Source organism: Eleutherodactylus coqui, chromosome 5, assembly GCF_035609145.1.
Source record: "Eleutherodactylus coqui strain aEleCoq1 chromosome 5, aEleCoq1.hap1, whole genome shotgun sequence".
Taxonomy (NCBI): Eukaryota; Metazoa; Chordata; class Amphibia; order Anura; family Eleutherodactylidae; genus Eleutherodactylus; species Eleutherodactylus coqui.
The window spans coordinates 209,940,600-209,965,939 of NC_089841.1; the positions used below are offsets into that span (position 1 = coordinate 209,940,600).

Here is a 25,340-nt window from a genome sequence, read left to right on the forward strand (position 1 = left end):
TAATGGGGCTAATGGGTCACCATTGTTTTCTTTGTCAGTTTTTATGCTGTGCATTTCCTCCCAAGGCAAGGTATACAACTGAGTGGGAAGCTCAATTAAGAGTCTTCGGCGAAGATCCAACATAAAATCCCGAACTAAATACCACAGCATCCTGAACCATTCATCCAGGAGCATCAGAAGGCAAAAGGACCCCATTATAGTCAATGGGATCTGTTCAGCGTCATTCAGGAAGCATATCGGATCCAGCCTTCTAGATTTCTGCTTGGCTTCGAGGACAAAGCTGAGCAATGGAAAAGAAACCCAGCAGCATGCTAATAGCCTCATGTGGAAGCTTGTAACAATTGTGCTTGAAATACAACATTGCATTGTACAGCTATCTAGGCATTTCTAAGAAATTTGCAAGTGTTTATATACCAAAACAAAAAACATATGCAACCATGCGGTGTACTACTTTTGCACAAAATATGACCTAAGGTCACGCATCAGAGGTTGGCGGAAAGTCTTTGGGTCTTTAACCCCTTGAGTGGCAGGTTTCCTACCACCCTGTCGTGCCCACCAGGGCAGGTTTTTTAAAATGGTCTAATCATTGAATTTCAACTAGTTTTGCAGTTGCGTCTCAAGAGCCATAACTTTTTCATTTTTCCATTGACATGGCCATATAAGGGTTGTTTTTTGCGGGACAAGTTGTGATTTTTTTAAACAGGGGAGGAAAAAAAGAAATGGGGAAAAAAGAAAAAAAGGGGCCATGTCATTAAGGGGTTAAATAATGTATTAACGTCCTTCTCTGGGTCATTACGACGCATGGATACCACATGTGTGATTGTATTTTTGATTTTTTACAAAGTAAAGGGAGACAAGTGTTTTTATTTCTTTTTTTTAAAATAATTTTGTAACTTTTTTTTTTTTTAATTTTTTTTTTTTGTCCCTTTAGGGGACTTCCACAGGGACCCATCAGGACCCCTGATCACATTCCAGGGGTCCGATGGTGACAGCCCTTTACATGCTGCAGTGACAGCCCTTTACTTGCTGCAGTCACATAGACTTCAGCATGTAAAGGGTTAACACAGCAGAGATCGGAGGTTTTCTCTGATCTCTGCTGTAAGAGCTGGTACCTAGCTGTCCTCTCACAGCCAAGCACCAAGCTCTCCCTGCCACAGAGACCATCGGCTTGCTTCTGACAAGCCGATGGTCTCTATGGCAACCTGTAAACAAAGCAGGAGATTGCCGACATATCGGCAATATCTTCTGCTGGTTTTTCAAAGCCCTTGCACTGCTCTGTGTGGGTCTGTGCAGGCAGAGCACACTGTCACAGCTGGTGGCATTGTGCTCTGCAGCTCCCATAGTGATACATAGCCCGGAAATCTTCCAGGCTATGTCACTATGAGCGGTGGAGCTCGTCCCGGAAAATTTCCGGGCGTGCCACTTAAGGGGTTAAGGGGGGTTTTAATAAAAGAGGCTGGGCAGAGCCCCCCGCAACGGCGGGGTAAGTAATGGGTCTTTTTTTATTGAATGCAATTTTCTCCCCTTGGTCCAATTTTTTCTGATATTGGAAAATCCCTTTGAGACAAGTTCGTGCTTTGCAATGCGATAAAAAGGAGGCTCCATGGAGAACCATGGGTGATAACGAAACAAACGCAGAAAGACAGGGCATGCTGTGATTTGTTTTTCTTGCAACATCGCATGAGTGAAATCATTGCAAATGTGAAGGAAACCATTGAAAATCATTGGCTTCATAATTCAGCATTTTTACTTGCGCCATTTTCTCGCCCATTGTAAGGAGCCCTACCAGTCAACAAGCAAGCAAATGCTCATTTGTTAGCAAATCCTTTTTTATGCGAACATAAAAATGCTTGCTGATGGGTGGTACATCTCTCCATGCTAAGGGGGAGATACCGTGTTTCCCCCAAAATAAGACACTGTCTTACATTAATTTTTGCCACAAAAGAGACACTGTCTTATTTTCCAGAGGAGGGGCTTATACTCACCTGGTCTACGGCATCTGGGTCCCTGACGCTGCTGATCTCTGGCGGCAATGCGGCAGGCTGCAGTGTCCTCCGCGTTCGTACAGAACTCTCCTTCAAGTGACAGAGCTTTGAATACCCCGCCTCCAGCAAGCGAGTGCTGTGATTGGCTCACAAGCGCCATAGCTCAGCCAATCAAAACTGGCGCTTGATCCAATCACAGCACTCGCTTGCTGGAGACGGGGTATTCAAAGCCCCGTCACCAGAAGGAGAGTTCTGTGTTGGTGCAGAGGACACACCAGCCTGACGCACCCCCGGGGACCTGAAAGAGAGACTCAGATGCCGCCGGCTAGGCGAGTATTGATATTTTTTATACATTTTTTTTAATTTGCTATAGCGTATTTTAGGGGGAGGGGTTATATTTCAAGGCCCCCCTCCCCCGAAAATAGGGGTAGGGCTTATTTTTGGAGAAAACCGGTAGATGTACAGTCAACTCATGGGGGCAAATCATAATATGTGCGATAGTTCGTCCCCATAAGCAGATTCTCTGACTACGCAAATAAAAATTAAGATGAGTGTTGATTGGCACGCGTGTTGATCAATGTTCGTTACATCAGGCCAAAAGTTTAGCCTGTATAAAGACACCATTAGGCTGGCGTCATAGCTTGTAGTTTTTCTTTTTTAGATGGATAACATGAAGGAACTGTTGTAATCTGTTCTTTTTCTGCACTAACTTATGACAGTCAGGTTTCCATTTATTTTTTACTGGATAGAACAACGCAGCCTGTTACACTAGTGTGACCACAAAAAAGCTGTGACAATCTCACAAAAGTGTGAACAGAATCATATGCCCTATTTTTTCTTACATTTTAAAAGGGTTGTCCACGAAAACACTATTGATGACCTATCCTCAGGATAGGTCATCCATAGTTGATCATCCAGGGCTCGCCACTTGAGATCCCAGCCAATCACCTGATCGAGTGCTCGCTGACAGTGCTGGTATACACTGGGGTTAAGAACAGAAGCCACTGCTCTACACCCTGTGTAATTGCCAGCGCTTGAAAATGCAGCTGCAGCGCTCATGGAAATCAGTAGCAGTTGTGCCTGCAATTACAAGTGCCAGCCACGACGCAGGGGTCGGAGCAGCGGCTTCCACTCCAACCCCAGTGTATACCAGCACTCTCAGCGGGCACCCGATTCAGCCAATCAGCCAGGGTCCTAAGTGGAGCTCATCAATAATATTTTCATGGAAAACCCCTTGAATACAACCTGCTGTCTTCACATAGGAAAATATTTATTACATGACAGGCTCGCTAATTATAATTATCTACTTTACGCACTTACTTTTCAGTCCTTCATCTCCACATGAACAATATGGTAATGCTAAGCTTTCCAAGGTTGCTGAGGCAGCTAATCCCTTAAACAATAGAAAACAAAAATACATAAATATAGTTTTATATTGACATATTAAGAACAATCAGCAAAATATTGCATTAAAAAAAAAAACTTTTATGGAACTATGAAACTATTTTTAATCTGATCTGGTTCTAGTCAGCAGAAATAAGTAACCAAACAAGTATATAAAAATGCCCCTAAACTTCTGTAATTCTGCCTATGTCAATAGTGAATTATTCTTAATAGGGAACCAGTCGCCAGGTTGGTGCTGCCCAAACCACAAGCATCAGGACAGATATGTACATTCCAGGCATGTATGCCTTATTCTGAAATGCTGTAGCAGTCTTGGGGGTGGCATCACACCGGCCTCTCCCCTGCCCGGCTCGCCTAAACGGAGAGCTTTCTCTCGATCTGTTTATACGAAGAGAGCCGTCATTCTACATGATGCAGGCCGGGAGAGGTCAGCGCGATTAGCGCTCATGACTCCAAGCTCCGCTTAGACAGGATGGGCCACAGAAAGGTATCCTGCTTCCGGTCCCAACACTCTTTTGAAGAGGCTGCGGTCCTTTTATTTTCCTCAGCAATATAAGAAATGAAAGCTGCACTGCGATTGGGTGCTATGGGCTACAAAGGCAGATTTTCTATTAGACAGCTTTCATAAATATGACCCATGGTGTTCTTCCTACAACAGCAAATTATTGTGGAAGGCTATGTGTGAAGCGGATCAATTAAAGAAACAGGTATAAAACCAAAAAAATAATGCCTTCAGAGCCTTGTGCAGAAATGGTGCCAAACTGGGTCTGTCACAAACATGAAGAAACCCAGGCCTCGGTCAGATGACTTCTCTGGACAGCCAAAGTTGTCAGCAGCAGACTGCAGATAGCCCTCGAAACCATACTGAATACTAGTGGACTTTAGGACCCATTGCTGTACCTCTTGACGGACGAAGTCTGGTTTCATTTATCGGATGACAGAATACGAAGTACTGGTCTACTGAAAAGTTCTACCTGACTCACGAAACATTACTGCGCGACCAGTGACGGGAACAAGAATAGTGGCCTCAATATTCTTCCAATCACTTGTGAATACCACTGTTTATTTGAACATGTTTGAAAGAATGTACTGCTTTTTGGAACAAGATGGGGCAACATGCCACACCTCCTGCGACTCATTGGCACAGGTTCGTGAACGCTTTACAGAGGAGCGAACTCTGAGGTTATGGTTACTACGTTCTTCACACTTGTCCATATGAAATATACTCTGTATATCTGTGGTGAAATTGAAAGCAGAAAGAGTATGCCAATAATCTGTACATCCTGAATGAACTCAAGGAAAGCATCTCAAACGCTAACTGCAGCATCACCGTTGAAGAGCTGAAGGCAGTATCAGCCAAAATGTTGTGACATGCGCACAGGTGCATAGAAGTAAAAAGGGACCACTTCCAGCATCTGTTGTAATATGTGGATAAATCAATAAAGCTTTGGAAAAAAAAAACTATTTACTTGCTTGTTCTTCCTGTGGCAGTATTAACGTAGGCAGGCTACTTTTCCGTGGCCCATTCTGTGTTATTAGCATTGTAGTTGTTTTATCATCATAATCAGGATTACAATGAAAGGTGACAGCAGGATAACACAGGATCCACCAATTGCAATAGGAGATGGTCACAGCTCATCTACTCCAGTCCCTGCACTATGACCTCTGCGGAGGTCATAAAGAATGCCCACAACATTCTCCCAATGGTTCGCCTCCTGTTCACTGTGTCAATGAGATTGCTGTAAAGCATCTTCCTAAATGCTATTAACTGCAGCAATCAAAAAATGGAATATGCTTGACAATCTGGTTTCAATTAGTAAAAAATAGCAAACAAACTAAAACATAGATGATGATATGTTCCCTCTAACATCCATAGCCTCACATAAGTGAAGGCCACCAGTGAAGTATTCTGGGATTTCCATATTATAAAGAATTATAATACTTGCCTTTGCTAAGGTTTTCAAATCTCTTTCCCTTAAAGGAAGTCCATGGAACTCCAACTCCTTTAAAGAGCTGGACACCGTCAGGCAAGCTGCCATTGCCCTACATAGTTGAAAGGTCATGTCTTTTGACCGAATAGGTGGGATTCGTCTTCGAAAGTGGACTCCATATTTCTCAGAACCTGATAAACAAATTGTGATCTGTTAGTAGGTTTAATAGTAGAAATTAAAGGGAACTTGTCACCATGGGCAAGCTGGACCGTCTCCGCTGGCCAATTATTTTGCCAAATGTTCGCCCCTCTCGCCTCTTCTTATGGGGAAGATATAGTAGGCGTCACTCATGCACGGCTACAAAGTCTTGTGCCAGCACCGTCCGGTCGGCTAACGGCACATGTGCAGACAAACTGTCTCATTTATGGGCAGAATCGAGGTGCTTATCTGTGCATGCGTTGGTAGCCAACCTCAGGGCGCAGGGGCAAGACTTTGCAGCGGTGTGTGGATGACTACCATATCCAAGACAGCACCTCATGAATAAACTGGCCTCATCCCTTGCTGGGACCTACAGAAACATTGGCATTTCTTAAAAAAAAAACAAAAAAAACACTGTTCATTACCCCATACGTGAAATCAGCATATCTTTCAGCACTTTATACTAGGCTCCCTGAGGGTAGCATGAGGATCGCGACAGGTTCCCTTTAAATGTGCTTGTATAATTACAATTAACGAAAAGCGAACAAATGATGCAACGTGTATCAAAGTTTCGAAAAGACATTGTGACCAACCTGACTCCCCAAGGCCCGGCTGATGGCAGCTCCTAATGGACACACACGTCAAGCTTTTGTTGATTTTCAGAGTATTAAGAATGGGCGGCCAATCCGATAACTTCACTCTGTCGGCGCTGAAGCTGAGGGCCTCTCGTCGCAGATTGGCTTCTACAGCTTGTAATGGAACAGAGTCTTGTAAGACACACAAGTATTCATAATGTGATCTGAAGTCCACGGCCCCTTGGCGGCGTATTCTTACAGAATCAACCATCTTTCGCTTTAAAATCACTTTCTGTAACAAAAAAAGAAGTTGGCTTCACTTCCATCACCATGCTGGGAATTTGGGTTTTCATGATAATTTCAATTAAATTTACATTAAAAAAAAAAAGTTTACCCATTAACCCCTTAACACCACAGGGCGTAAGTGTACATCCTGGCAGAGGGGTACTTAACGCAACTGGACGTACACTTACACCCTGTGGATAGTGCGGGAACTCTTCTGATCTCTATCTGGCAGTGGGAGCCGTCTCTCACCAATAGCCGGCCTCCTGCCACAACAGCGGGGGTGCATCGGGACAGCAACCCCTGCTGTTAAAACCCTTACACATCGCGATCTATGAAGGTAGCGGCATGTAAAGGGCTCACAGAGGGAGGGTGCTCCCTCTGTGATGAAATCGCGGAGGGCGGACAGAGCTCCTGAGCATGGGAAAATAAAAAGTAGTAGGACTTTGAATGCAGCGATTTAAAGAAATCCATAATTTCCAAAAAACTGCTGAAAGCGTCGCGCTAATTGCGGTAAAAAGCGCCTGTGTGAGGGAGGCCAAAGGCCTCCCTCACACAGGTGGATATTTGCTGCGGAATCTGCAGCAAATATCGCCCATTACTTCCCAGGGAGATCGCTACTTCCTACACATGAGCAGAAATCAATTGCGATTTCCGCTCGTGGAAGAAAAAAATTCGCAGCATGCTCCAATTTTACACAGGTCCCGCATGGAAGTCATTGGAAGTCGTCCGACCTGCGGCCCATTCGCAATGAACACTGTAGACAGGTTGTGGATTTCACATCATCGCTTAGTGATGGTGCGGGGGGAAAAGTTTTTGAAAAAAAAAAATCTGTACTGCGCATGTGCGACGGGGAGTCACCAGGTCCACTCGGACGCTATCATGTGCAGGATTCCGCGTGTGGAATCCGGCGCTGCTATGTGCAGGGGGCCGTAGGCCGAATGACCGTATGCTCACCGTGTGTTGTGCGGGCTGTGTGCGCCCAGGTGATATGCGGTAACTTGCAGGCAATCAAATACATCGCCTCACGAAGTTACGGTCACATAAAAAGAAAGCAGCATGTTGTATTTTGCTGCATATGTACATGAGACAGAGCCATTGTGCTCTACTGTCACGTATGTACATGAGACAGAGCCATTGTGCTCTACTGTCACGTATGTACAAGCGCCTATATGCACTTACATCGCGTACGGGCAGCGGGTATACAGATTATCGCTCAGCGATGGTGCGGGAAATCTAAAAAAAAAAACCTATACGTACTGCGCACGACAGCATGTGTGAGTACGTGGTCATGCGCAGTAAAGCTTTGCCGCCATACGTGGGGTGACGGCCGGCTGCACAGCTGTAAAATGCTGCAGGAGCTTCGCAGCCTTTCACGCCGACATCCGTGTGAGCGCAGCCATAATATTGTGAAAAATAAAGGAGATTCAAAAAAATGCCAAAAACCTATTTTTTGTTCATTCCCCCTGCCAAAAAAACCCAGAATACATAGCGATCAAAAAGCCATATATACCCCAAAATGACATGAGTACACAAGCCTTGGGAGGGCGAAATGGGTATTAGACTGCGGAGACACGAAAACAAGTTACAAAAATAACCTTCTCTTAAAACTAGAAAAAACTAAAAATAAAACATATATTATTATATAAAAATGTAGCAATGGCCGTAATAATAAAAACAAAACCCAACTGCGGAATATCGGTTATTTCACCCCAAGAAGTTCTAAGTGATACACGCCGGGTCCAACGACTTCCACAACAATGACGCCCCCCGATGGACATTACAGGGACACCAATAAAAAGTTAGGGCTTTGCAGAGATAAAAAACCAAACAAAGTTGCCAGAGTCCTAAAGGGTTAATGAGGTCAGCCGGACAGCGGGCAGACCTCCGGGCACTGCTGCCACCCCGGCCACACACAACCTACCCGGCGGCGCCTCGTCACACAATACTGAGCGCAGCGCACAGCGGTGACCACTGCCCGAGCTCTGCCATCACACGGCGCTCACAATGACTTCCTCCCGCTTCCTCCATAGCATTCCGTTCCCTTGGTTTCCTAACCGCCCTGCAGGCCCCGCCCCCCACTTCCTGGTCTCCTCCCACTGACCCGTCTTCCTCGGCTCTGCTGGCCGGCGCGCGCTTCCCGCCTCTTTCTTCCCCTCACGTGATCCCTCTGTGTGGAGGGGCGGCCGCCACAGCTACTGTTCGTCCTTATTGCCGGCTCTACAAGGAATTAGCTGATGTTTTCTACAAAAATAACCGATTATTGTAAGAAAATGAAAATGATGTATTAGTGCTTAGTATTATCAAACGCTCTAAACCAATATGTGTCCCAGTCAGCAGCAGGGTTACTAACCTAGAGGTGCGGTCACAGGTGGGTGATTCAGTGCTGTCACAGGTGGGTGACTTGGTGCGGTGACAGGTGGGTGACTTGGCGCTGTGACAGGTGGGTGACTTGGCGCGGTGACAGGTGGGTGACTTGGCGCGGTGACAGGTGGGTGACTTGGCGCGGTGACAGGTGGGTGACTTGGCGCGGTGACAGGTGGGTGACTTGGCGCGGTGACAGGTGGGTGACTTGGCGCGGTGACAGGTGGGTGACTTGGCGCGGTGACAGGTGGGTGACTTGGCGCGGTCACAAGTGGGGTAATACACAGCGGAAATCCGCCGCGTTGCCCTACAGCTATTAGGGTCAATTGAACCTAATAGCGCAATGCTCACGGTGTGGAATTTGCTGCGGGCGTATGCGCAGTCGGCTAGCATGAAACCGCTTCCCCGTCTACCGCCAGCTGCGTCATGTGACGCTGTGGGGGTGTTATATGACTCGGCTGGCGCGTCACATGACACAGCCGACGCGTTATGCACTCTATTGCGCATGCGCGCTGAAGCAACGTGGGGCAGCGGCTCCGGAGGTAAGTACGGGATCTCGGGGGGCGCCGTGACGGGCTCTGCTGTGGAATTCCGCTTGTGGAGCCCGTCACAGCCGTGGGCACTAGGTCTTACTCTGCTGCGGAATGCCCGTCACAGCCGTGGGCACTAGGTCTTACTCTGCTGCGGAATGCCCGTCACAGCCGTGGGCACTAGGTCTTACTCTGCTGCGGAGCTGCACCACATTTTGCAGTAACTTGGCTACGAGACAGGCCTAATCTGTGTTTTTTTTCCAGTCAAATTTTTATAGACAAACCACAGGCTGCTAACTTTTTTACCGACATTGCAAAATCGTAATGAGTGATAAATTACATTTCCCCCACTTTTAGGGCTTATTCACCCGTCCCTTTCTGCAGGGGGACTAGGCAGGGCAGGATCAGTGCACTGAGCCCCCACCGCCCCTCGCCACTGTTTACAATAGGATGGAGCGGAACTTAGCTCCGCCCCCATCCCTCCCATTGCAAACAGTGGCGAGGGGGGCAGGAGCTCAGTGCACTGATCCTGCCCTGCCTAGTCCCCCTGCAGAATGGGACACCGTATATCAGCCGGACGTGTGGATAAGCCCTTAAAAAAATCATAACTTTTATTTATCCATCCCTACCGCTGTATGAGGGCTTGTTTTTTGCGGGACAAGTTGTATTTTCATTGGTACTATTTAATGTACCGTATAATGTACTGAAAAACGTTTAAAAAAACTTGGAGTGAAATGGGGGGGGGGGGAAGGATTCTGCCATCTTTGGGGTTTGGTTTCTACAGCGCGCACACCGTCTGATTACTACAATACCGAATTTATATATTTTTTGCTGTACTATTTTTAAAATATAAAGTATCTTTGGGGGAAAAAAATGTATTTTCTGCCGCCATCTTCTGACAGCTGCAACGTTTATATTTCGGTCGACCTAGTGCGAGCGTGCATTGTTTTGCAGGACATCCTGTAATTTCTATTGGTACCGTTACTTTTTCATCGCTTTTCCTTACATTTTTCTGTTGGAGACGAGCTTATACTTTTTTCCTAACAAAACGTTACTTTGATAGATCAGACCTTACGGACGCAGCGATGCCAAATATGGTGTTTCTTTTATTATACATATGGTAAAAGTTTTTTTAAAACTTTATTACATTTTAATTTATTTTTTAAATAATATTTTTAAACAGATTTTTTTAACTTTTTTTTTTTTCTTAGTCCCTATAGGGGACAATACCTATGATCACTCCTGCAGTATGATGTAATACCACAGTATTACATTATGGTGGGATCTGACAGGCAATCTATCAAGCCATTTACAGCTGCAATAGGCGGGAGTGAGCTATGTCAGCTGTCAGAAACAGCCAGTGCCAGCATCGGATGGAGTCGGATCAGCCCTTGATCTCTCCATAGTAACCATCAGCTCCCAGGGCTTAACTCCTTAACGCTCCAGGATGTACATTTAACAGTCTTCACTGGGACCTATAAAATGATCATTGTAATGATGATTTGCACAAGCCCCTCCGGCTTCAGAAGAATCACACATCCCAAAAAAAAAAAGGCCCTTATTTCTGCAACGTTCAGAAATTTACACTCCTTATCTATATTTTAGGGCGCATTCAGACGACCGTATATCGGCTGGCTATTCATGCCGGCCGATATACGGTGTCTCTCTCTGCAGGGGGAGGAGGCTGGAAGAGCCAGGAGCAGTGTACTGAGCTCCTGCCTCTTCTCCACCCCCGCTCCACTATTTGCAATGAGAGGAGGCGGGATGGGGCGGAGCTACAGCCGGGAACTTAGCACCGCCCCCGCCCATTGCAAATAGTGGTGAGGGGCGGAGAGGAGGCGGGAGCTCAGTGCACTGCTCCCGGCTCTTCCAGCTTCCTCCCCCTGCAGAGAGGGACAACGTATATCAACTGGGCGTGAAAACCCAGCCGATATACAATCATCTGAATGCACCCTTATTCTGTAACACTAGCTCTTCATTGACATGGCACCAACTTTTAAGTCTTGTAATTTGTTCACATTTTTGTTTTTCATTGCATTCAACACACACCTTGGGAAACTCTTTCGACATTTATGCCGAACATACAGCCCAGATATATGCAACTCCACTGCAGAGTCTTCCCTGCACAGCAGTGCTCCCTCTATAACCTCATCATAGAATGGTAGAGATGGAAGGGACCTCAAGGGTCATCGGGTCCAACCCCCTGCTCAGTGCAGGATTAACTAAGTCATCCCAGACAGATGTCTGTCCAGCCTCTGAAGATTTCCATTGAAGGAGAACTCACCACCTCCTGTGGCAACCTGTTCCACTCATTGATCACCCTCACTGTCAAAGTTTTTTTCTAATATCTAACTTGTGTTTACTCCCTTTCAGTTTCATCCAATTGCTTCTAGTCTTTCCTTGTACAAATGAGAATAGGGCTGCGGCTGTGAAGTTGCAGAATAATGACCAGACTGCAGCTGTGAAGTAACAGTAGAGGGGACGTAGCGTAAGGCCCTTTTCAGATGAGCATATTGTATCGTGTCCATAATACTAATGTGTTACCAATAACATTACATGTGTATATCATCAGTGCTTGATCTGTTTTTGCCAGTATATATTTTATTCTCTACCGGGCAGATACCGATCCGCATTTGCCCAATAGAAAATAATATGGTGGTAAAAAAGTCAAAACATAGAAAGGGATCCTGTACTCGCCTCTCCTGGCTTCCCAGATGTCTGGTGCCAGACCTCTGTACTCAGTGGTAGTTCTGTTTACAGGCTGCAGAAGCAGACGTTTTAACGTTGAAGCCTATGATTGGCTACAGTATACAGGCTATAACTGCAGCCTGTAAACACAGCATCATAGGGGAGACCACAGCTGCAACACTGGAGCTGCCGGGACCCGAAGGAGGGGAGCACTAATTTCCAAAAAATAACTTGGAAACCTCTCTGCTGCCAGGCAGAGTAAAGTGGACAGAGGGATGGCCAGTGAAAGAGGACCACAGCACTAAGGGGGCTCTCATTTAGACCAAGTGGGAAGAGCCCGAAAGCTGCACATAAAGTCCCCCTCTGCTTCTCTCTCGTTGCACCGTGCATCAATTACTCAGCTAGTATCTTCCCTCCTCTGCATGCCATTGTCAGTGTGATAACTTCATCTTCTGTCTGCTCTAGAGTAGAGCAGACAAAAGAAAAGGAGTGAACATATCAGACTAACATTGGCACGGAGAGGGGAAAAGGCACATTGCGCAAATTTATGGTTCACACTAACTGTATTGAAGGGGACCTTTGGGCACCGTGGGTTAGGGGATTGGTCGCAAGTGCAACCCCTATAGCTACATCATTGATGGTGAGTTCTATACATACTACACCTATGCCTGTAACATGGAAGCCGTTATGTGTTACATTCAAACAAAATACCCCAGTGGTAAACAAGTTAAGGCTTTCCAGAGTTTGTGAAACTTTTAGTAAGGTTTCAGTAAGAAGTGTGTCCACCATGAGCACTTATGCACTCTTGGATCTTGGCAGGCATTGGATATCTTGTTGGTGTCTCTTCATGCCTGCAAGACTTGTGCAGTCAATAGTTGTACCGTTTGTGGTCAGTGGCCATGAAACATAATAATTCTACCTATGGTATGCCAGACATTCTCTAATGGAAATAAATCTGGGGCCTGGGGACTAATTCATGGTAGTGACACCTTACAAGGCGTGTCTTGTGATGGCTGCAGTATGTGACAGGGAATTCTGTTGGGAGATACCATTTTGGATGGTCGTCATGAAGGGTATGACAACAGGGTGTACCATTGTGCCTTCAAGAACCACCAACTCAGTCCTGCTATCATAACCGATTACTCCACAAACCATGACTCATGTCTACGGCTAAGTTTGAATTCCGGGAATCCGTGTGGGGCACCCGCGTAGATGAACCGTAGTTCAAGCTGTCCATAGACAATCATGGGCATCGGCAGCATAATTAAAGCATGTGGATTTGTTTTGCGGCACACCCACAGCTGTCACTGTGGGTGTGCCACGGAGCCTACGGGAAAGCAGGAGATTTAAAAAAATATCTCCACTGCGCGTGTGCGCGCGGGGGGGGGGGTGGGGGGGCAGGCCCGTCCACGGAGGAGATGAGGGAAGACACGCACGCCTGGCAGAGGATCTAGTAAGTAACGTCCTCATGCCGCACGCAGGGTGAGATCTTGCCCACTGAACTCTACCCGCGCGTGGACATGAGGCCTTACTGACATTGCACTACGGCAAGTCCTTCAGGACATTGCACAATATGCCTCCATTTCGAACATGCCAATTATCCGACCTCTCTCAAAGTCAAACATTTGGGTGTACAGAGTTCGAACTCTACAATTTGGCATATCTGGTCACCGATCGAGATGAGCGAACGTACTCGGTAAGGCCGATTTTGCAATCGAGCGCCACGATTTTCGAGTACTTCACTACTTGGGTGAAGAGATTCGGGGGGCGCCGTGGGTGAGCGGGGGGTTGCAGAGGGAAGTGGGGGGGAGAGAGAGAGCTCCCCCCTGTTCCACGCTGCTCCACCACGCCCCGCCCCCCGGCGATCCCCGAATCGAGTGAAGTACTCGAAAATCGTGGTGCTCGATTGCGAAATCGGCCTTACGGAGTACGTTCGCTCATCTCTAGTCACCGACAATCTGTGGACAAAAATGGACCCTCATAGTTAAAACTGTTTACAACCTAAACCTGGACCCCATCATTTTCATACTAATACACATACTTTATCTAGCTTGTAATTATTCCGTACCCTTCATATAGAGACTTTTTTCCAAGTTTCATATATTTTCTGGAACTCTAGGTCTAAGGCCTCATGTCCACGGGAAAAATCAGGCCCGCTACGGATTCTCCATGGAGAAGAATAAATAAGAATAAACTTACCCGCAGCGGACCGGGCAGGTCTTCTCTTCTTCACGGCTGGATCTTCTTTCTTCGGCCGGCGGATGTATTCGGCACGCCGGCAGCGTGCCGCGCGCATGCGCCGGGCACATCCGCCGGGCCGAAGCAAGAAGATCCGGCCGTGAAGAAGAGAAGACCTGCCCGGTCAGCTGCGGGTAAGTTATTCTTATTTTAGGTCTTCAATAGAAGCCTGCGGGAGCCGTCCCCGCGGGAGACCCGCACGAAAATGGAGCATGTCACTTTTTTTTCATGCTCCATTTTTTTTTTTTTATTCCCTTTTATTGACCATCCGCGGGTATTTATCTACCCGCGGGTGGTCAATGCATCCCTATGGGGTGCGGATCCGCATGCGGGTGATCCGCTGCGGATTTAAAATCCTATTTTGCCCGTGGACATGAGGCTTAACACTTTCAATATCCACCAGTGTATTTTACTGTTGCACACAGCTCTCTATGTGAAATACTGTTATGTGATTTGAGATAATTCTCTATCTTCAGCAATTCTGACTAGAGGTCTAGTACTCTGTTAAGGCCCATTTACACCAGCTGATGATCGCTAATCGGCAATCGTTTTAGCAATTATTGGTGCGTGTAAATGTGCGCCCATCGTCCGCTTTTCGGGCACTGTTAGCTGATCGTTAAATTCAAGCTAACCTAAAAATCATCGCTCACTTTTATCAGTAGTTCTCCACGGGGAGTGCTGAAAGCATTGTTTCCCCGTGGAGATCAAAGGACCTGAGTGCAGATAATAGCCTCGGGCTATTAGTTGCCTTTAGGGAAGGATTTATTTCCACACCTAATTTATGCAAAATGATCGCTCAAAGCTGTCGCTCAAACTGTCGTTTCAGCAATCTTTGAATGATCATCTGCCCGCGAAAAACCACCCTTTAGGGAGTACCATTTATATAATCTACCAACGCCCAGTGCTTCTTAGCACCTAAAGACACACATAATACTGTATATTCAGATGCATACTTATCTTTGTTTCAAAGGGGGTAGTTGCCTTTGTTTGCAAGGAGGGGTGATCTTATTAACCCCTTGAGTGGCACGCCCGGAAATTTTCCGGGACAAGCTGCACTGCCCATAGCGATATAGCCCAGAATATTTCCGGGCTGTGTATCACTATGGGAGCTGCAGAGCACACTGCCATCAGCTGTGGCATTGTGCTCTGCCTGCACAGTCCCACAGAGAACCAGTGCAGGAGAACCAGAAAACAGAAGCAGGAAGATATTGCCGATCTGCCGCAATCTCCCGCTTCTGAATTCAAACTCCTGCACTGGTTTGTTTACTGGTTGCCATAGAAACCATTGGCTTGTCAGAAGCAAGCCGATGGTCTCTGTGGCAGGGAGAGCTGGTGCTTGGCTGTCAGAGGACAGCCAGACACCAGCTCTTACAGCAGAGATCAGAGAAAACCTCCGATCTCTGCTGTGTTAACCCTTTAAATGCTGCAGTCTATGTGACCCAGAGAAGGAAGTTAGTACATTTAACCCCTTAATGACATGGCCCCTTTTTTTCTTTTTTCCCCATTTCTTTTTTTCCTCCCCAGTTTAAAAAAATAACTCCTTTATTTATCAATCAACGTCGCTGTATGAGGGCTTGTTTTTTGCTGGACAAGCTGTATTTTTCAATGGTGTTATTTAAAGTACCATATAATGTACTGAAAAACTCTTACAAAATTCTAAGTGGAGTAAAATGGGGAAAAAATGACATTCCACCATTTTTCAGTGCGTTTTGTTTCTACGGCGCATAAACTGCAACAAAAATGACATGATAACTTTATTCTATGGGTCAGTATGATTGCTACCATACCGAAATTGTATAGTTTGTTTTTGTTGTAGTACTTGTATTTTTTTTCAAGGACATTTAATTTTTTTAAATTATTTTCTGCTGCATCTTCTGCGCGCAATAACCTTTTTATTTTTCCGTCGATGTACTTGAGAAAGGGCTCATTTTTTGTGAGATATACTGTAGTTTACGTTAGTGCTAATTCGGAATGCATACGACTTTTTGATAGCTTTTTATTGCATTTTTTCTGGGAGACAGGGTGACTGAAAAAGTGCATTTGTGGCATTCTTTATTTTTTTTCGAATTACGTTCACTGTGCGGCGTAAATAATGCACTATTTTGATAGATCGGACATTTACAGACACGGTGATACCAAATATGTATTTTTCTTTATGATTTGGATTTTTTTATTATAGATATGGCAAAAGGAGGGTGATTTAAACTTTTATTACTTTTTTTTTTTAAATGTGAAAAAGTCGTGAAAAAGAAAAACTATTACAGTTTGGTATTGGCGTAATTGTACCAGCCTGTAGAATTACTTTAATACATTATTTATACTGCTCAGAGAATGCAATGAAAAATATAAATAAAAAACATGCCAGAATTACAGATTTTGTTAATCTTGCCACTAGAAAAAATGGAATAAAAAGCAATCAAAATTTTACATGTTCCAAAAATTAGATAAATGAAGACTAGAATTCATCCCGCAAAAAACAAGCCCTTCTAGAGCTCTGGCAATGGAAAAATAAAATGAATACGGCTCCTGGAATGTGGCGACACAAAAGCAAGCCTTTAAGAAAAAAATGTTTTAAATGTACAAAAATAGCAAAACATAAAAAAACTGTATAAACTTGGTGTCGCTGGAATCGTGCTGACTCAAAGAATATTATCACACTATTCTGAACGCTGTAAAAATGAAATAAAAAAACAAATGGCAGAATTTTTTTTCCCCAATCTCCCTACAATTTTTTTTACAAAAGTTATGCAATACATTATATATACCCCAAAATGATGCCATCGAAAAGTACAACTTGTCCCGTAAAAAACAAGCCCTCGTATGCCTGTCAATGGAAAATTAAAAACGTTATGGCTTTTGGAACGCAACTGCAAAATTACTTGAAATTAAATGATTAGACCATTTAAAAAACCTGCCCTGGTGGGTACGACAGGGTGGTAAGAATCCCATCACTCAAGGGGTTAAAGGGAGTCTGTCAGCTGTTTTTACACTGTTGACCACTCCATGTAGGGGCCAGGGAGTGATATATAGACTATACCCATCTGTCTAGTGTTACTGTCAGCAGCATATAGAAACTAGCTTTTAATGCCCAGGACTGCTGCCTCCACAAGTGCCATGAAGGCAGGACTGCTATGTGAAGTGCCATTAGCACTCTCCATTGCGCTTCTCTACGGCTTTTGATTGATTGCCATAGTGACCAATCAAAAAACAGCTATGACTGTCAATCAAGGCTGCCCAGAAGCTCAATGGAGAGTGCCAAGAGTGCTTCATAAAGAAGTCTGGGTTACATGGCACTTGTAGAGGCAGCAGTGTTGGGGATTAAAAGCTGGTTTCTCCATATTTCCAATAGTGACGTGACATCAGACAGATATGCTCTTCAAGTGCTCCCTGGCCCCAACATGGAGAGGTCAGTGTCAAAACTACAAGTGACAAAACTCCCCCATACCACTGTACCTCAGAGATGAGTAGCAGGAGTCCTACAGACACCCCTGGCTAGATTCTAGCCACAACTGGAGGGATCTGAGCTACCTCGAATTCCGGCATTTTTACTCCTCAGATTTCTCAGTCAATGTTGACTGACACTTCAAAGAGATTGACAGAAGAAGGCTGATTCTGTGAGCCCATTGATCCCCACAGTGCCATTGCAAAGGCCTCCCAGTCTGCCATTTAAATAAGTGGATAATACCATGCTAGAGAAGCTGACCCAAAGAATAAAGGTAATGATATTTATACCTCACGGTGAACTCAAAAAAAAAAAAGTCATAAAGGCTGTTTTTGGTCACCTTGCCAAAATAATGAAATAATAATGGATCAAAAAGTTGTGTGCACTCCAAAATTGTACCAATAAAAACTAAGCCACATAGCTCTGTCGTCAAAAACATAAAGACGTGATTGCAATGTGAATATGACTGCTTTTCAACTAATTGTGCAAAAAAAGAAAAACATTGAAAATAAAACTTTATACTTTTGTTATTCTAGTAATCACCTTGTTCCACAGTGAATGGCGCAAAATTTAATATATTTTAAAACAATGGCAGAATTACGTTTTTTTTCCCATCTCCCCTATAAAGAGGTAATAAAACATTAACCAATAAGTTATATGTACTGCAAAATGGTGGCAATGAAATAGCAAACTCATCGCACAAAACACGCCTTCATCCAACTACATCACTAAAACAAATTTAAAAAATGATGTCTTTTGGAAAGTGACAATGAGAGCTAAAAAACATTTCATACCTATAAGCCGAAAATAGACCCTATGATTTAAGGAAGGGATGTTAAAATCATTTTCCCCGAGGGCCATGTCAGCCTTGTGTTGCCTTCAAAGGGCTGATTGTAATTGTATAGTAAGGGCTCGTTCACATGAGAGTATTTGCCACAGAGTATTGCGTGCGCTTGATGGGTTCGTTCACGAGCGTATTTTTTTCAAGCAATGTGCAATGGGTAGGGGAAAATACGTAGTGAATATGCAGAAAAAGTGGTTATAGGGGACCAGAATGGATGGGATTTAACACAACCGAAAATTGGTTACATTGAAACTTGCTTTGTATTATGATAGATGAGTTCCTACTGAAAGAGTTGGACTTCAGGATAAGTGTTATTGTATATATTTGTCAGAATAGAACATAAACTAAGCATAACTTAGTCTCAGTTACAAAAGTAAAAGTCATATAAGACCTGATTTGCAAAGAAACTTCATGTGACTTAGGGGTTTAACCTTGATTATAAAACTGGAATAGATACTAATTGCTGGAACATTAAAGCTCTGCAGCATGTACTACGTGATAAGCAGAGGTAGCAAGTTCTTTGATCCCAACCAGTGAGACATTAAAAAGTACAGATCTTGACATCAGGCAGGAGACATGAGCTGCAGCTGTCATAGTAAATCAGAAGAACATCTACCTTCTGAAGTGAATCCCAACTAAGTAAATAGAGAATTGGGGTTTTTATAAGAAATGCATTTTTTTTTTATTTTTTTTTACAAATACAAGATAATTCTAGAGAAAATATAATTAATTCTTCACACCTGGACAATAGTTATGTGGACAAATGGTTCAACTGTGGCAGGGGTTAATAAAAATTGCCTCTGGAGTTTTAGGGCAGTTTCAGACAAGCATATTTTAATATGTCCATAATACAGACGGGTTACAGGTGACATTACAACCAGTCTTTCACATGGCAAAGAAAATTGTGCGAGATTTATGCGTTGCAAGACACAAATCTTGCACCAATATGAACCCCATACTTTTGAATGTGGACATACATGAGCGATTTTTTCCCTCGCATCACAGTGTATGTCCTATCTCTGGGTGTTCCCTCAGAACACCTTGTCCATTGCTTTCAATGGGGCCTGAAAACACAATGCAGGGCGTACAATTCAAGGTTTCCCATTGGAAACACTTGCTGATCCTCTGGCGCAGCAGGAGGATCACAACTGTACTGATGTGATGGCAGGCTTTTTTTTTTTACACAGTTCCCTGTAGTAGATAGTGTCCGCTGTAATACTGTAATAGCCATGATGTCCCCTATGGTAGTAGCCATAATGTCCTTTGTAGTAATAGCTATAATGTCCTCCGTAGCAGTAGCCGTAATGGTTCCATAATGTTTCCTGTGATAGTAGCCATAATCTCCCTGTAGCGGTAGTAGTCATAATTTCCCCTATAGTAGCCATGTGTGCTGTAGCAAGCATAATGTTCCCTGTAGTAGTAGCCATACTGTCCCCCATATTAAAATAGCTCACATTCCCCATGGATCCCACTACGCCTTCCATCCACCTGGACTCTTCTCTTGTATAGAAGATGCCAAGCTGCAGGGCAGGGAGCACAGCAGGGGCTGCCACTTTTAATTGTATCCACGTCTTAAAAGAGTGGATGGTAATTAACTTTAAATTCAGCAGGCAGCCTACTGATCATAGGCAGCAGTGCAGAGCCCCGGAAATCTGACCAGTCAGGCAGATTCCCAGTACAGTCCTATGTACAGGCAGAAGAATTGCCACCTCTTGCCTTTAGGAAGGGGCGCTGCCTGAGGCAAGAATGCTTAACTTGCCTCATAGACAGGGCGTCCCTGATTACAACTTTGTCATCAGTATTTGATTAGTATTTCCCTTCCTATTTACTGTTATTTTTATTTTCTACTGGGCATAAATACTGATTTGTATTTGCCCAATAGAAAATAATAGCCGTACACGGGCAAAAATGAAAAAAAAGTCATGCTATGTTTATAAAAAAAATCAGCTATGAAAAATACAGCCATTGTAAATAGACAACAGATTTACATTAGCTCTATATTACGGTTCGCAGAATAGGAGCCAAATACGGAGTTAAAATATGCTCATCTGAAAGCGGCCTAATGGACACTGCAAACAGACTAAATAGTCTTAAAATGAGCATGATTTATTACAATGACTCCTGCTGCGTGATAAATGTGGCAAATCTTTAGACACTTCTGTCTTATTTTATGCCACCTATTGGCTTAGTTTACATAAGCTTTTGTGCCAAAATTTTGGTCCATGATGCTGCATGTAGGTTACAAAACATTCTTGTGGTGCCACTCACGTTTTTGACAAAGCCATACCCCCTTTCTGGATGACCTACAAAAAGTGTTTAAAACCAATAATAAATGGGGTGCGAGACATGTAAGAAAGTTTTGGGGTTTTGGTGCATTTTGGAACTTTCCAGAGTGTAAATCAGTATTTCCCAAACCCCAGCCCTCACAACCCCTGAAAAGGTCAGGTTTTCATGATTTCTTTAATACTACACTGGTGATGTCATTATTGTCGGTGCCTCGGACATTATCACATGCGTTCTTTCTATAGGATATCCTCAAATCATGACCTTTTGGGGGTTTCCATCTCAATGGAAAAATTAAAAAGTTATGGCAAAACTTGCAATTGAAAAGGGTTAATGGAAAAACATTCCCAGAATAGCAATATCCTTTAAGTGTATCTGCACTTTATGAAGCATTTTCAGAATAAACTGCCATGCATGTACATGAGAAGTAGTAGCATTATTATTATATGACTTGTATTCTGCATTTATCACAAGTATTCCTCTCTGCAGGCTGAATCTGTAATTTTCCGATTTCTCTGGCAGCATGCCTTTGTGAGTCATTCTCCCCCTCCCTCCCTTCTCCCCTCTGCTCTCTATATACTTCAATGACCAACATAAGTCATCATCCTTCTTCACTGTCCATTCTCCTTGTTATCTCCATTACTAAAGATTGATTTCACTTGACAATAAAAGTGGACAGCAAATTATGAGACAGGGAGACCCCCAATGGCCAGCAAATAAAGTGACTTGTACTTTTGCTACTTATCACACTAGCTATCAAATAAACACAGGTTCTCTCAAAGTGCAGTGATCATTTCAATGAAACCTGGCTGGCACTGTTCCCTCTAAGTTGTGCACTTTGGAAAGGAAACCGTTAAAACAGTTTAATAAGGATTAACAAGCCCAGTAACAGCTCTACTTGTTTGCAGGGTTTGAAACTTTTAACTATCAATTCCAGAACGCTCAGCTTAGAAAGAACAGTACTGTCAGGTCCCTAAGGGTCCTTTCACACAGGTGTATTTTCAGTCTGTATGCTGTCTGTGTTGCTGACAGAATATGGATACTTTACAGTCAATGGAGCTATTCACATGTTATTTTTGTTCCCTATCGTCTCCACGACAGCACCACCTGGGAACACCTCCCCCTGATAGGACAGGAATACACAGCCTGGTTTAAAGCTCTCCCCTCTCCCACCTTCCTCAGTGTTTTTCCTGTCCTGCCAGGAGGCAAGTATTGCAGAGAGGTGCTGAGAGGGAGATTCCAGTATGCAAGATATACTCACAAAGGATCAGAGCTAGTAAAGCTGCCATCCCTTCTTGAGGATCGTCTCCTGGGATGCATGGCGCAGTTCACCCAGGCTGGATTCCTCCTTACCGCGTCCCATTGGGGGCCACGGTCCATCCTTAGCTTCTCTCCGATTTATGGAACCTGCAGGCCTGCATAGGGGCGAGCGTGGTGCTCTGAAGCTCCCCTAAGCAATGGCGCTGGTGGAGGGCGGAGTCTGCAGTTCCTCTTGACTGCACAATGATGCAGACAAGGGGCGTGGCCCAGCAGTAAAAAGGTTTATTAAAGGAATCAGAGAGAAGACAAAGTGGATTCTAAAATAAGCAGCAGGCTTACTGTCCAAGATTGGTCTGCAGTACTAAGGCATGAGGAGTACTCCAGCACTGCTACTTCCTGGGGCATAATTAGCCCATTGGGTAAAAACGCTTTGAATTAGTGTCATTTGAAATGTATAGTCTATGCATTTATTTGCCCTTTCCGTGTTATAGCTAGGGAGACAAGAAGGTAGACGGCCCACAAAAGACAAGGCCAAAAAAATGTGCAGAATGCACAAAGAGATTGTCCTCAACATATGCCAAGCTGCTATGCAAATTGTGCATAGCTAAAACTATAAAAGAGGAATCGGAGGGATTTATGGATGACGACAGGCAGCTGATTAGGTAAGAAGTCCACTCAACCCTGACATCACAGCTACGGCTTCTGTTTCTAAGCGTCCAAAGAGCCGATTACTCAGACTGAAAAAAGTATTATGTTTTCAAATGTCGAGGAACATCCGGAAACTGAGTAATCCTCAGATGAGGACGATTATAATCAAGACGACCTGTCCAAGTTTATAAACTCAGTTAGGGCTACCCTCAAGATGGAGGACCCTAGAAAACCACATACTATTCAGGACGATGTCTTCGGGGCTCTGGGGGAGAGTCGTAGATACACTTTCCCAGTCCATAGCAATATACAGTAACTAATTAAGAAAGAGTGGAGCAGGCCTACTATGTGATCCTTCACTACTAAAGGTATTAAAAGACGCTACCCATTTCTGAAGGAGGTATGTGCAGATTGTGAGGAAGTACCCAGGGTTGATGTTCCGGTAGCCAAATAGACAACCCTCCCATTCGAAAATGCCACCCAGTTGAGGCATCCCATAGATCAAAAAGCAGAAGGCCTCTTGAAAAAGACCTAAGAAGCAACAGCTAGTTTACTTAAACCCAGCATGGTGGCCTTCTGTGTGCCTAAAACACTGAATGTATGACTAGGCCAATTAGAACTTCATATATCTAATAAGACTCCAAGAGAGCAGATTCTGGACTCTCTCCCAATCTTGAAGATGGCTACCAATTCCTTGGCAGATGCATCAGCTGAGACAGTCAAACTGTCAGCACATGCCGCAGCATTATCTAACTCCACCAGGAGGGTGCTGTGGCTGAAATCCTCCCCAGGGAATCTGGCTTCTAAAGTAGGCTATAGTCTCTGCCCTTTTATGGGCAATTTTTTTTGGCCCACACTTGGATAAAATCCTGAAAAAGGCAGCGGATAGGAAAAGAGGATTTCCAGAGGAGAACGACAAAAAAGGAAAACCTTTTTTTGGGCCCCAGCCCAGTATTCAGATCCCTATAAGGGTAAGAGCAAGACAGCTGTTGGAGCTACCCTAAGGAGGGCAAAGGGAGGGGATTCCTTCTTAAACCCCATCAAGGGTAATTTTCCAAGCCATAACCGTGACGCCATTCCAGTGGGGACAAGATTACAGGCCTTCTGGGATCGATGGGCCCCATTCTGCAAGAGCGTCTAGATTCCCCAAATTTTAGAACAGGGATAACTGACCAGCAGGGGCTCAACTCAGCAACTACATCTTCTCCAACAGGGGGTTCGGGGTCTGCTGCTAGTGAAGGTGGTTATTCCAGTTCCCTAAGCCGAAAAATCTACAAGCCACTACTTCAGACTATTTCTGTTTAAAAAAAAAACAACCTTTTGGGAAATCCTCTATGATCATAAACCTGTAACCTCTGAATGTTTACATAAAGTACAGAAGGTTCAAAATTGAGTCAGTGAGCTAAGCAGTGAAGCTAAAAAGGAAGGAAGCCTTCATAGCTTCCAAATATTTCAAAGATGTGTATTTTCATGTGCCAATTTATATGAACTCTCAAAAATTCCACAGATTCGTACTACACATGGGGGGAAGAATGAGGCACTTCCAATTTATCTGCCTCCAATTCGGAATATCGCCAGTCTCCTGCATTTTCACCAAAATCATGGCAGAACTAGGAGCCTATCTAAGGCAGAAATCAATCCTGATTGTGCCATACTTGAATGACATCCTGGTCATAGCAGAAATCAGGGAGCTCCTAGTGGAACATCTGGCAACAACTATTCATCTTCAATATTTTGGCTAACATGGGGAGGAGGACCTAAGAAAACTCAGATCTCAAGCTTGGATTTGAGAAAGGCAGATTTTAAGAGGGTAGGAAAGATCCAATGGCTGTGTATTCTTAAGGACACAAATGTTCAAGAAGGTTGGGAAATATCGCGAAATGAGATTCTCAAGGCACAATTGTTTTAATCTTAATCCCCAAAAGAAGGAAGAATGGGAAGCATTTAAAGACAGCAGGACGGATGAACACAGAACTTAAATACATGTTAAAAAGGAACAAAAATATGTTTATCAAATGGAAAGGGGGGGGGGATATCTAAAGAAGAATATAATGCAGTCTGCAGAAACTGTAGGGCAAGTGTCAAAAGAGCTAAAGATAATAATGAATTGAGACTTACAACAGAGGCTAAAAGCAATAAAAAATTATTTTGGGGGATATGTCAAAAGCAAAAGAAAAGTCAAATATGCTATTGGATTCTTACAGGATGAAAATTGTGGATTGGTTAAAAATTATGTTGGGATGGCTGAACTTTTAAATTCCTATTTTGTATCTGTTTTCTCTCAGAAAATAGATGTAACATCAACTGATCTTCCCTGTACTATTGGGGGGAATAAAAGAATGCATGCTATCTATAAACAGAGAGATGGTGAGCGAACACTTAGCTAACTTACATGAATTCAAGTATCCAGGTCCAGATGAATTGCATCCTAGGATACTAAAAGAAGCAGCGGAGGTAATTGCTGAACTACTTGCCATAATCTTTCAAAATTCCTGGAGAACCGGAAAAGTCCCAGAAATTTGGAAAAGGGCAAATGTTGTCCCTTTCTTCAAAAAAGGGAAGAAAGTTGGATCCAGAAAACTACACCCCTGTGAGCCTGACGTCTATACTGGGAAAGATCTTTGAATAAATTATTAAACAGCATGTATATTGGTACTTGGATGAGAAT

At 44.0% G+C, this 25,340-nt stretch overlaps 1 protein-coding gene across 1 annotated transcript in view; it reads right to left on the minus strand.

The window, feature by feature from the left end:
• Positions 1 to 8,429, minus strand: part of CEP78 (centrosomal protein 78) — a 46,234-nt gene extending 37,805 nt beyond the window's left edge. The window contains exons 1-4 of the mRNA XM_066604142.1: positions 8,300 to 8,429; positions 6,112 to 6,385; positions 5,336 to 5,511; positions 3,306 to 3,378 (exon numbers count right to left, since the gene is read on the minus strand). Coding sequence (XP_066460239.1) covers positions 3,306 to 3,378; positions 5,336 to 5,511; positions 6,112 to 6,364 — 502 coding nt within the window. The 5' untranslated portion in view covers positions 6,365 to 6,385; positions 8,300 to 8,429. The remainder of the gene's footprint in view (positions 1 to 3,305; positions 3,379 to 5,335; positions 5,512 to 6,111; positions 6,386 to 8,299) is intronic.
• Positions 8,430 to 25,340: the final 16,911 nt, after the last annotated feature.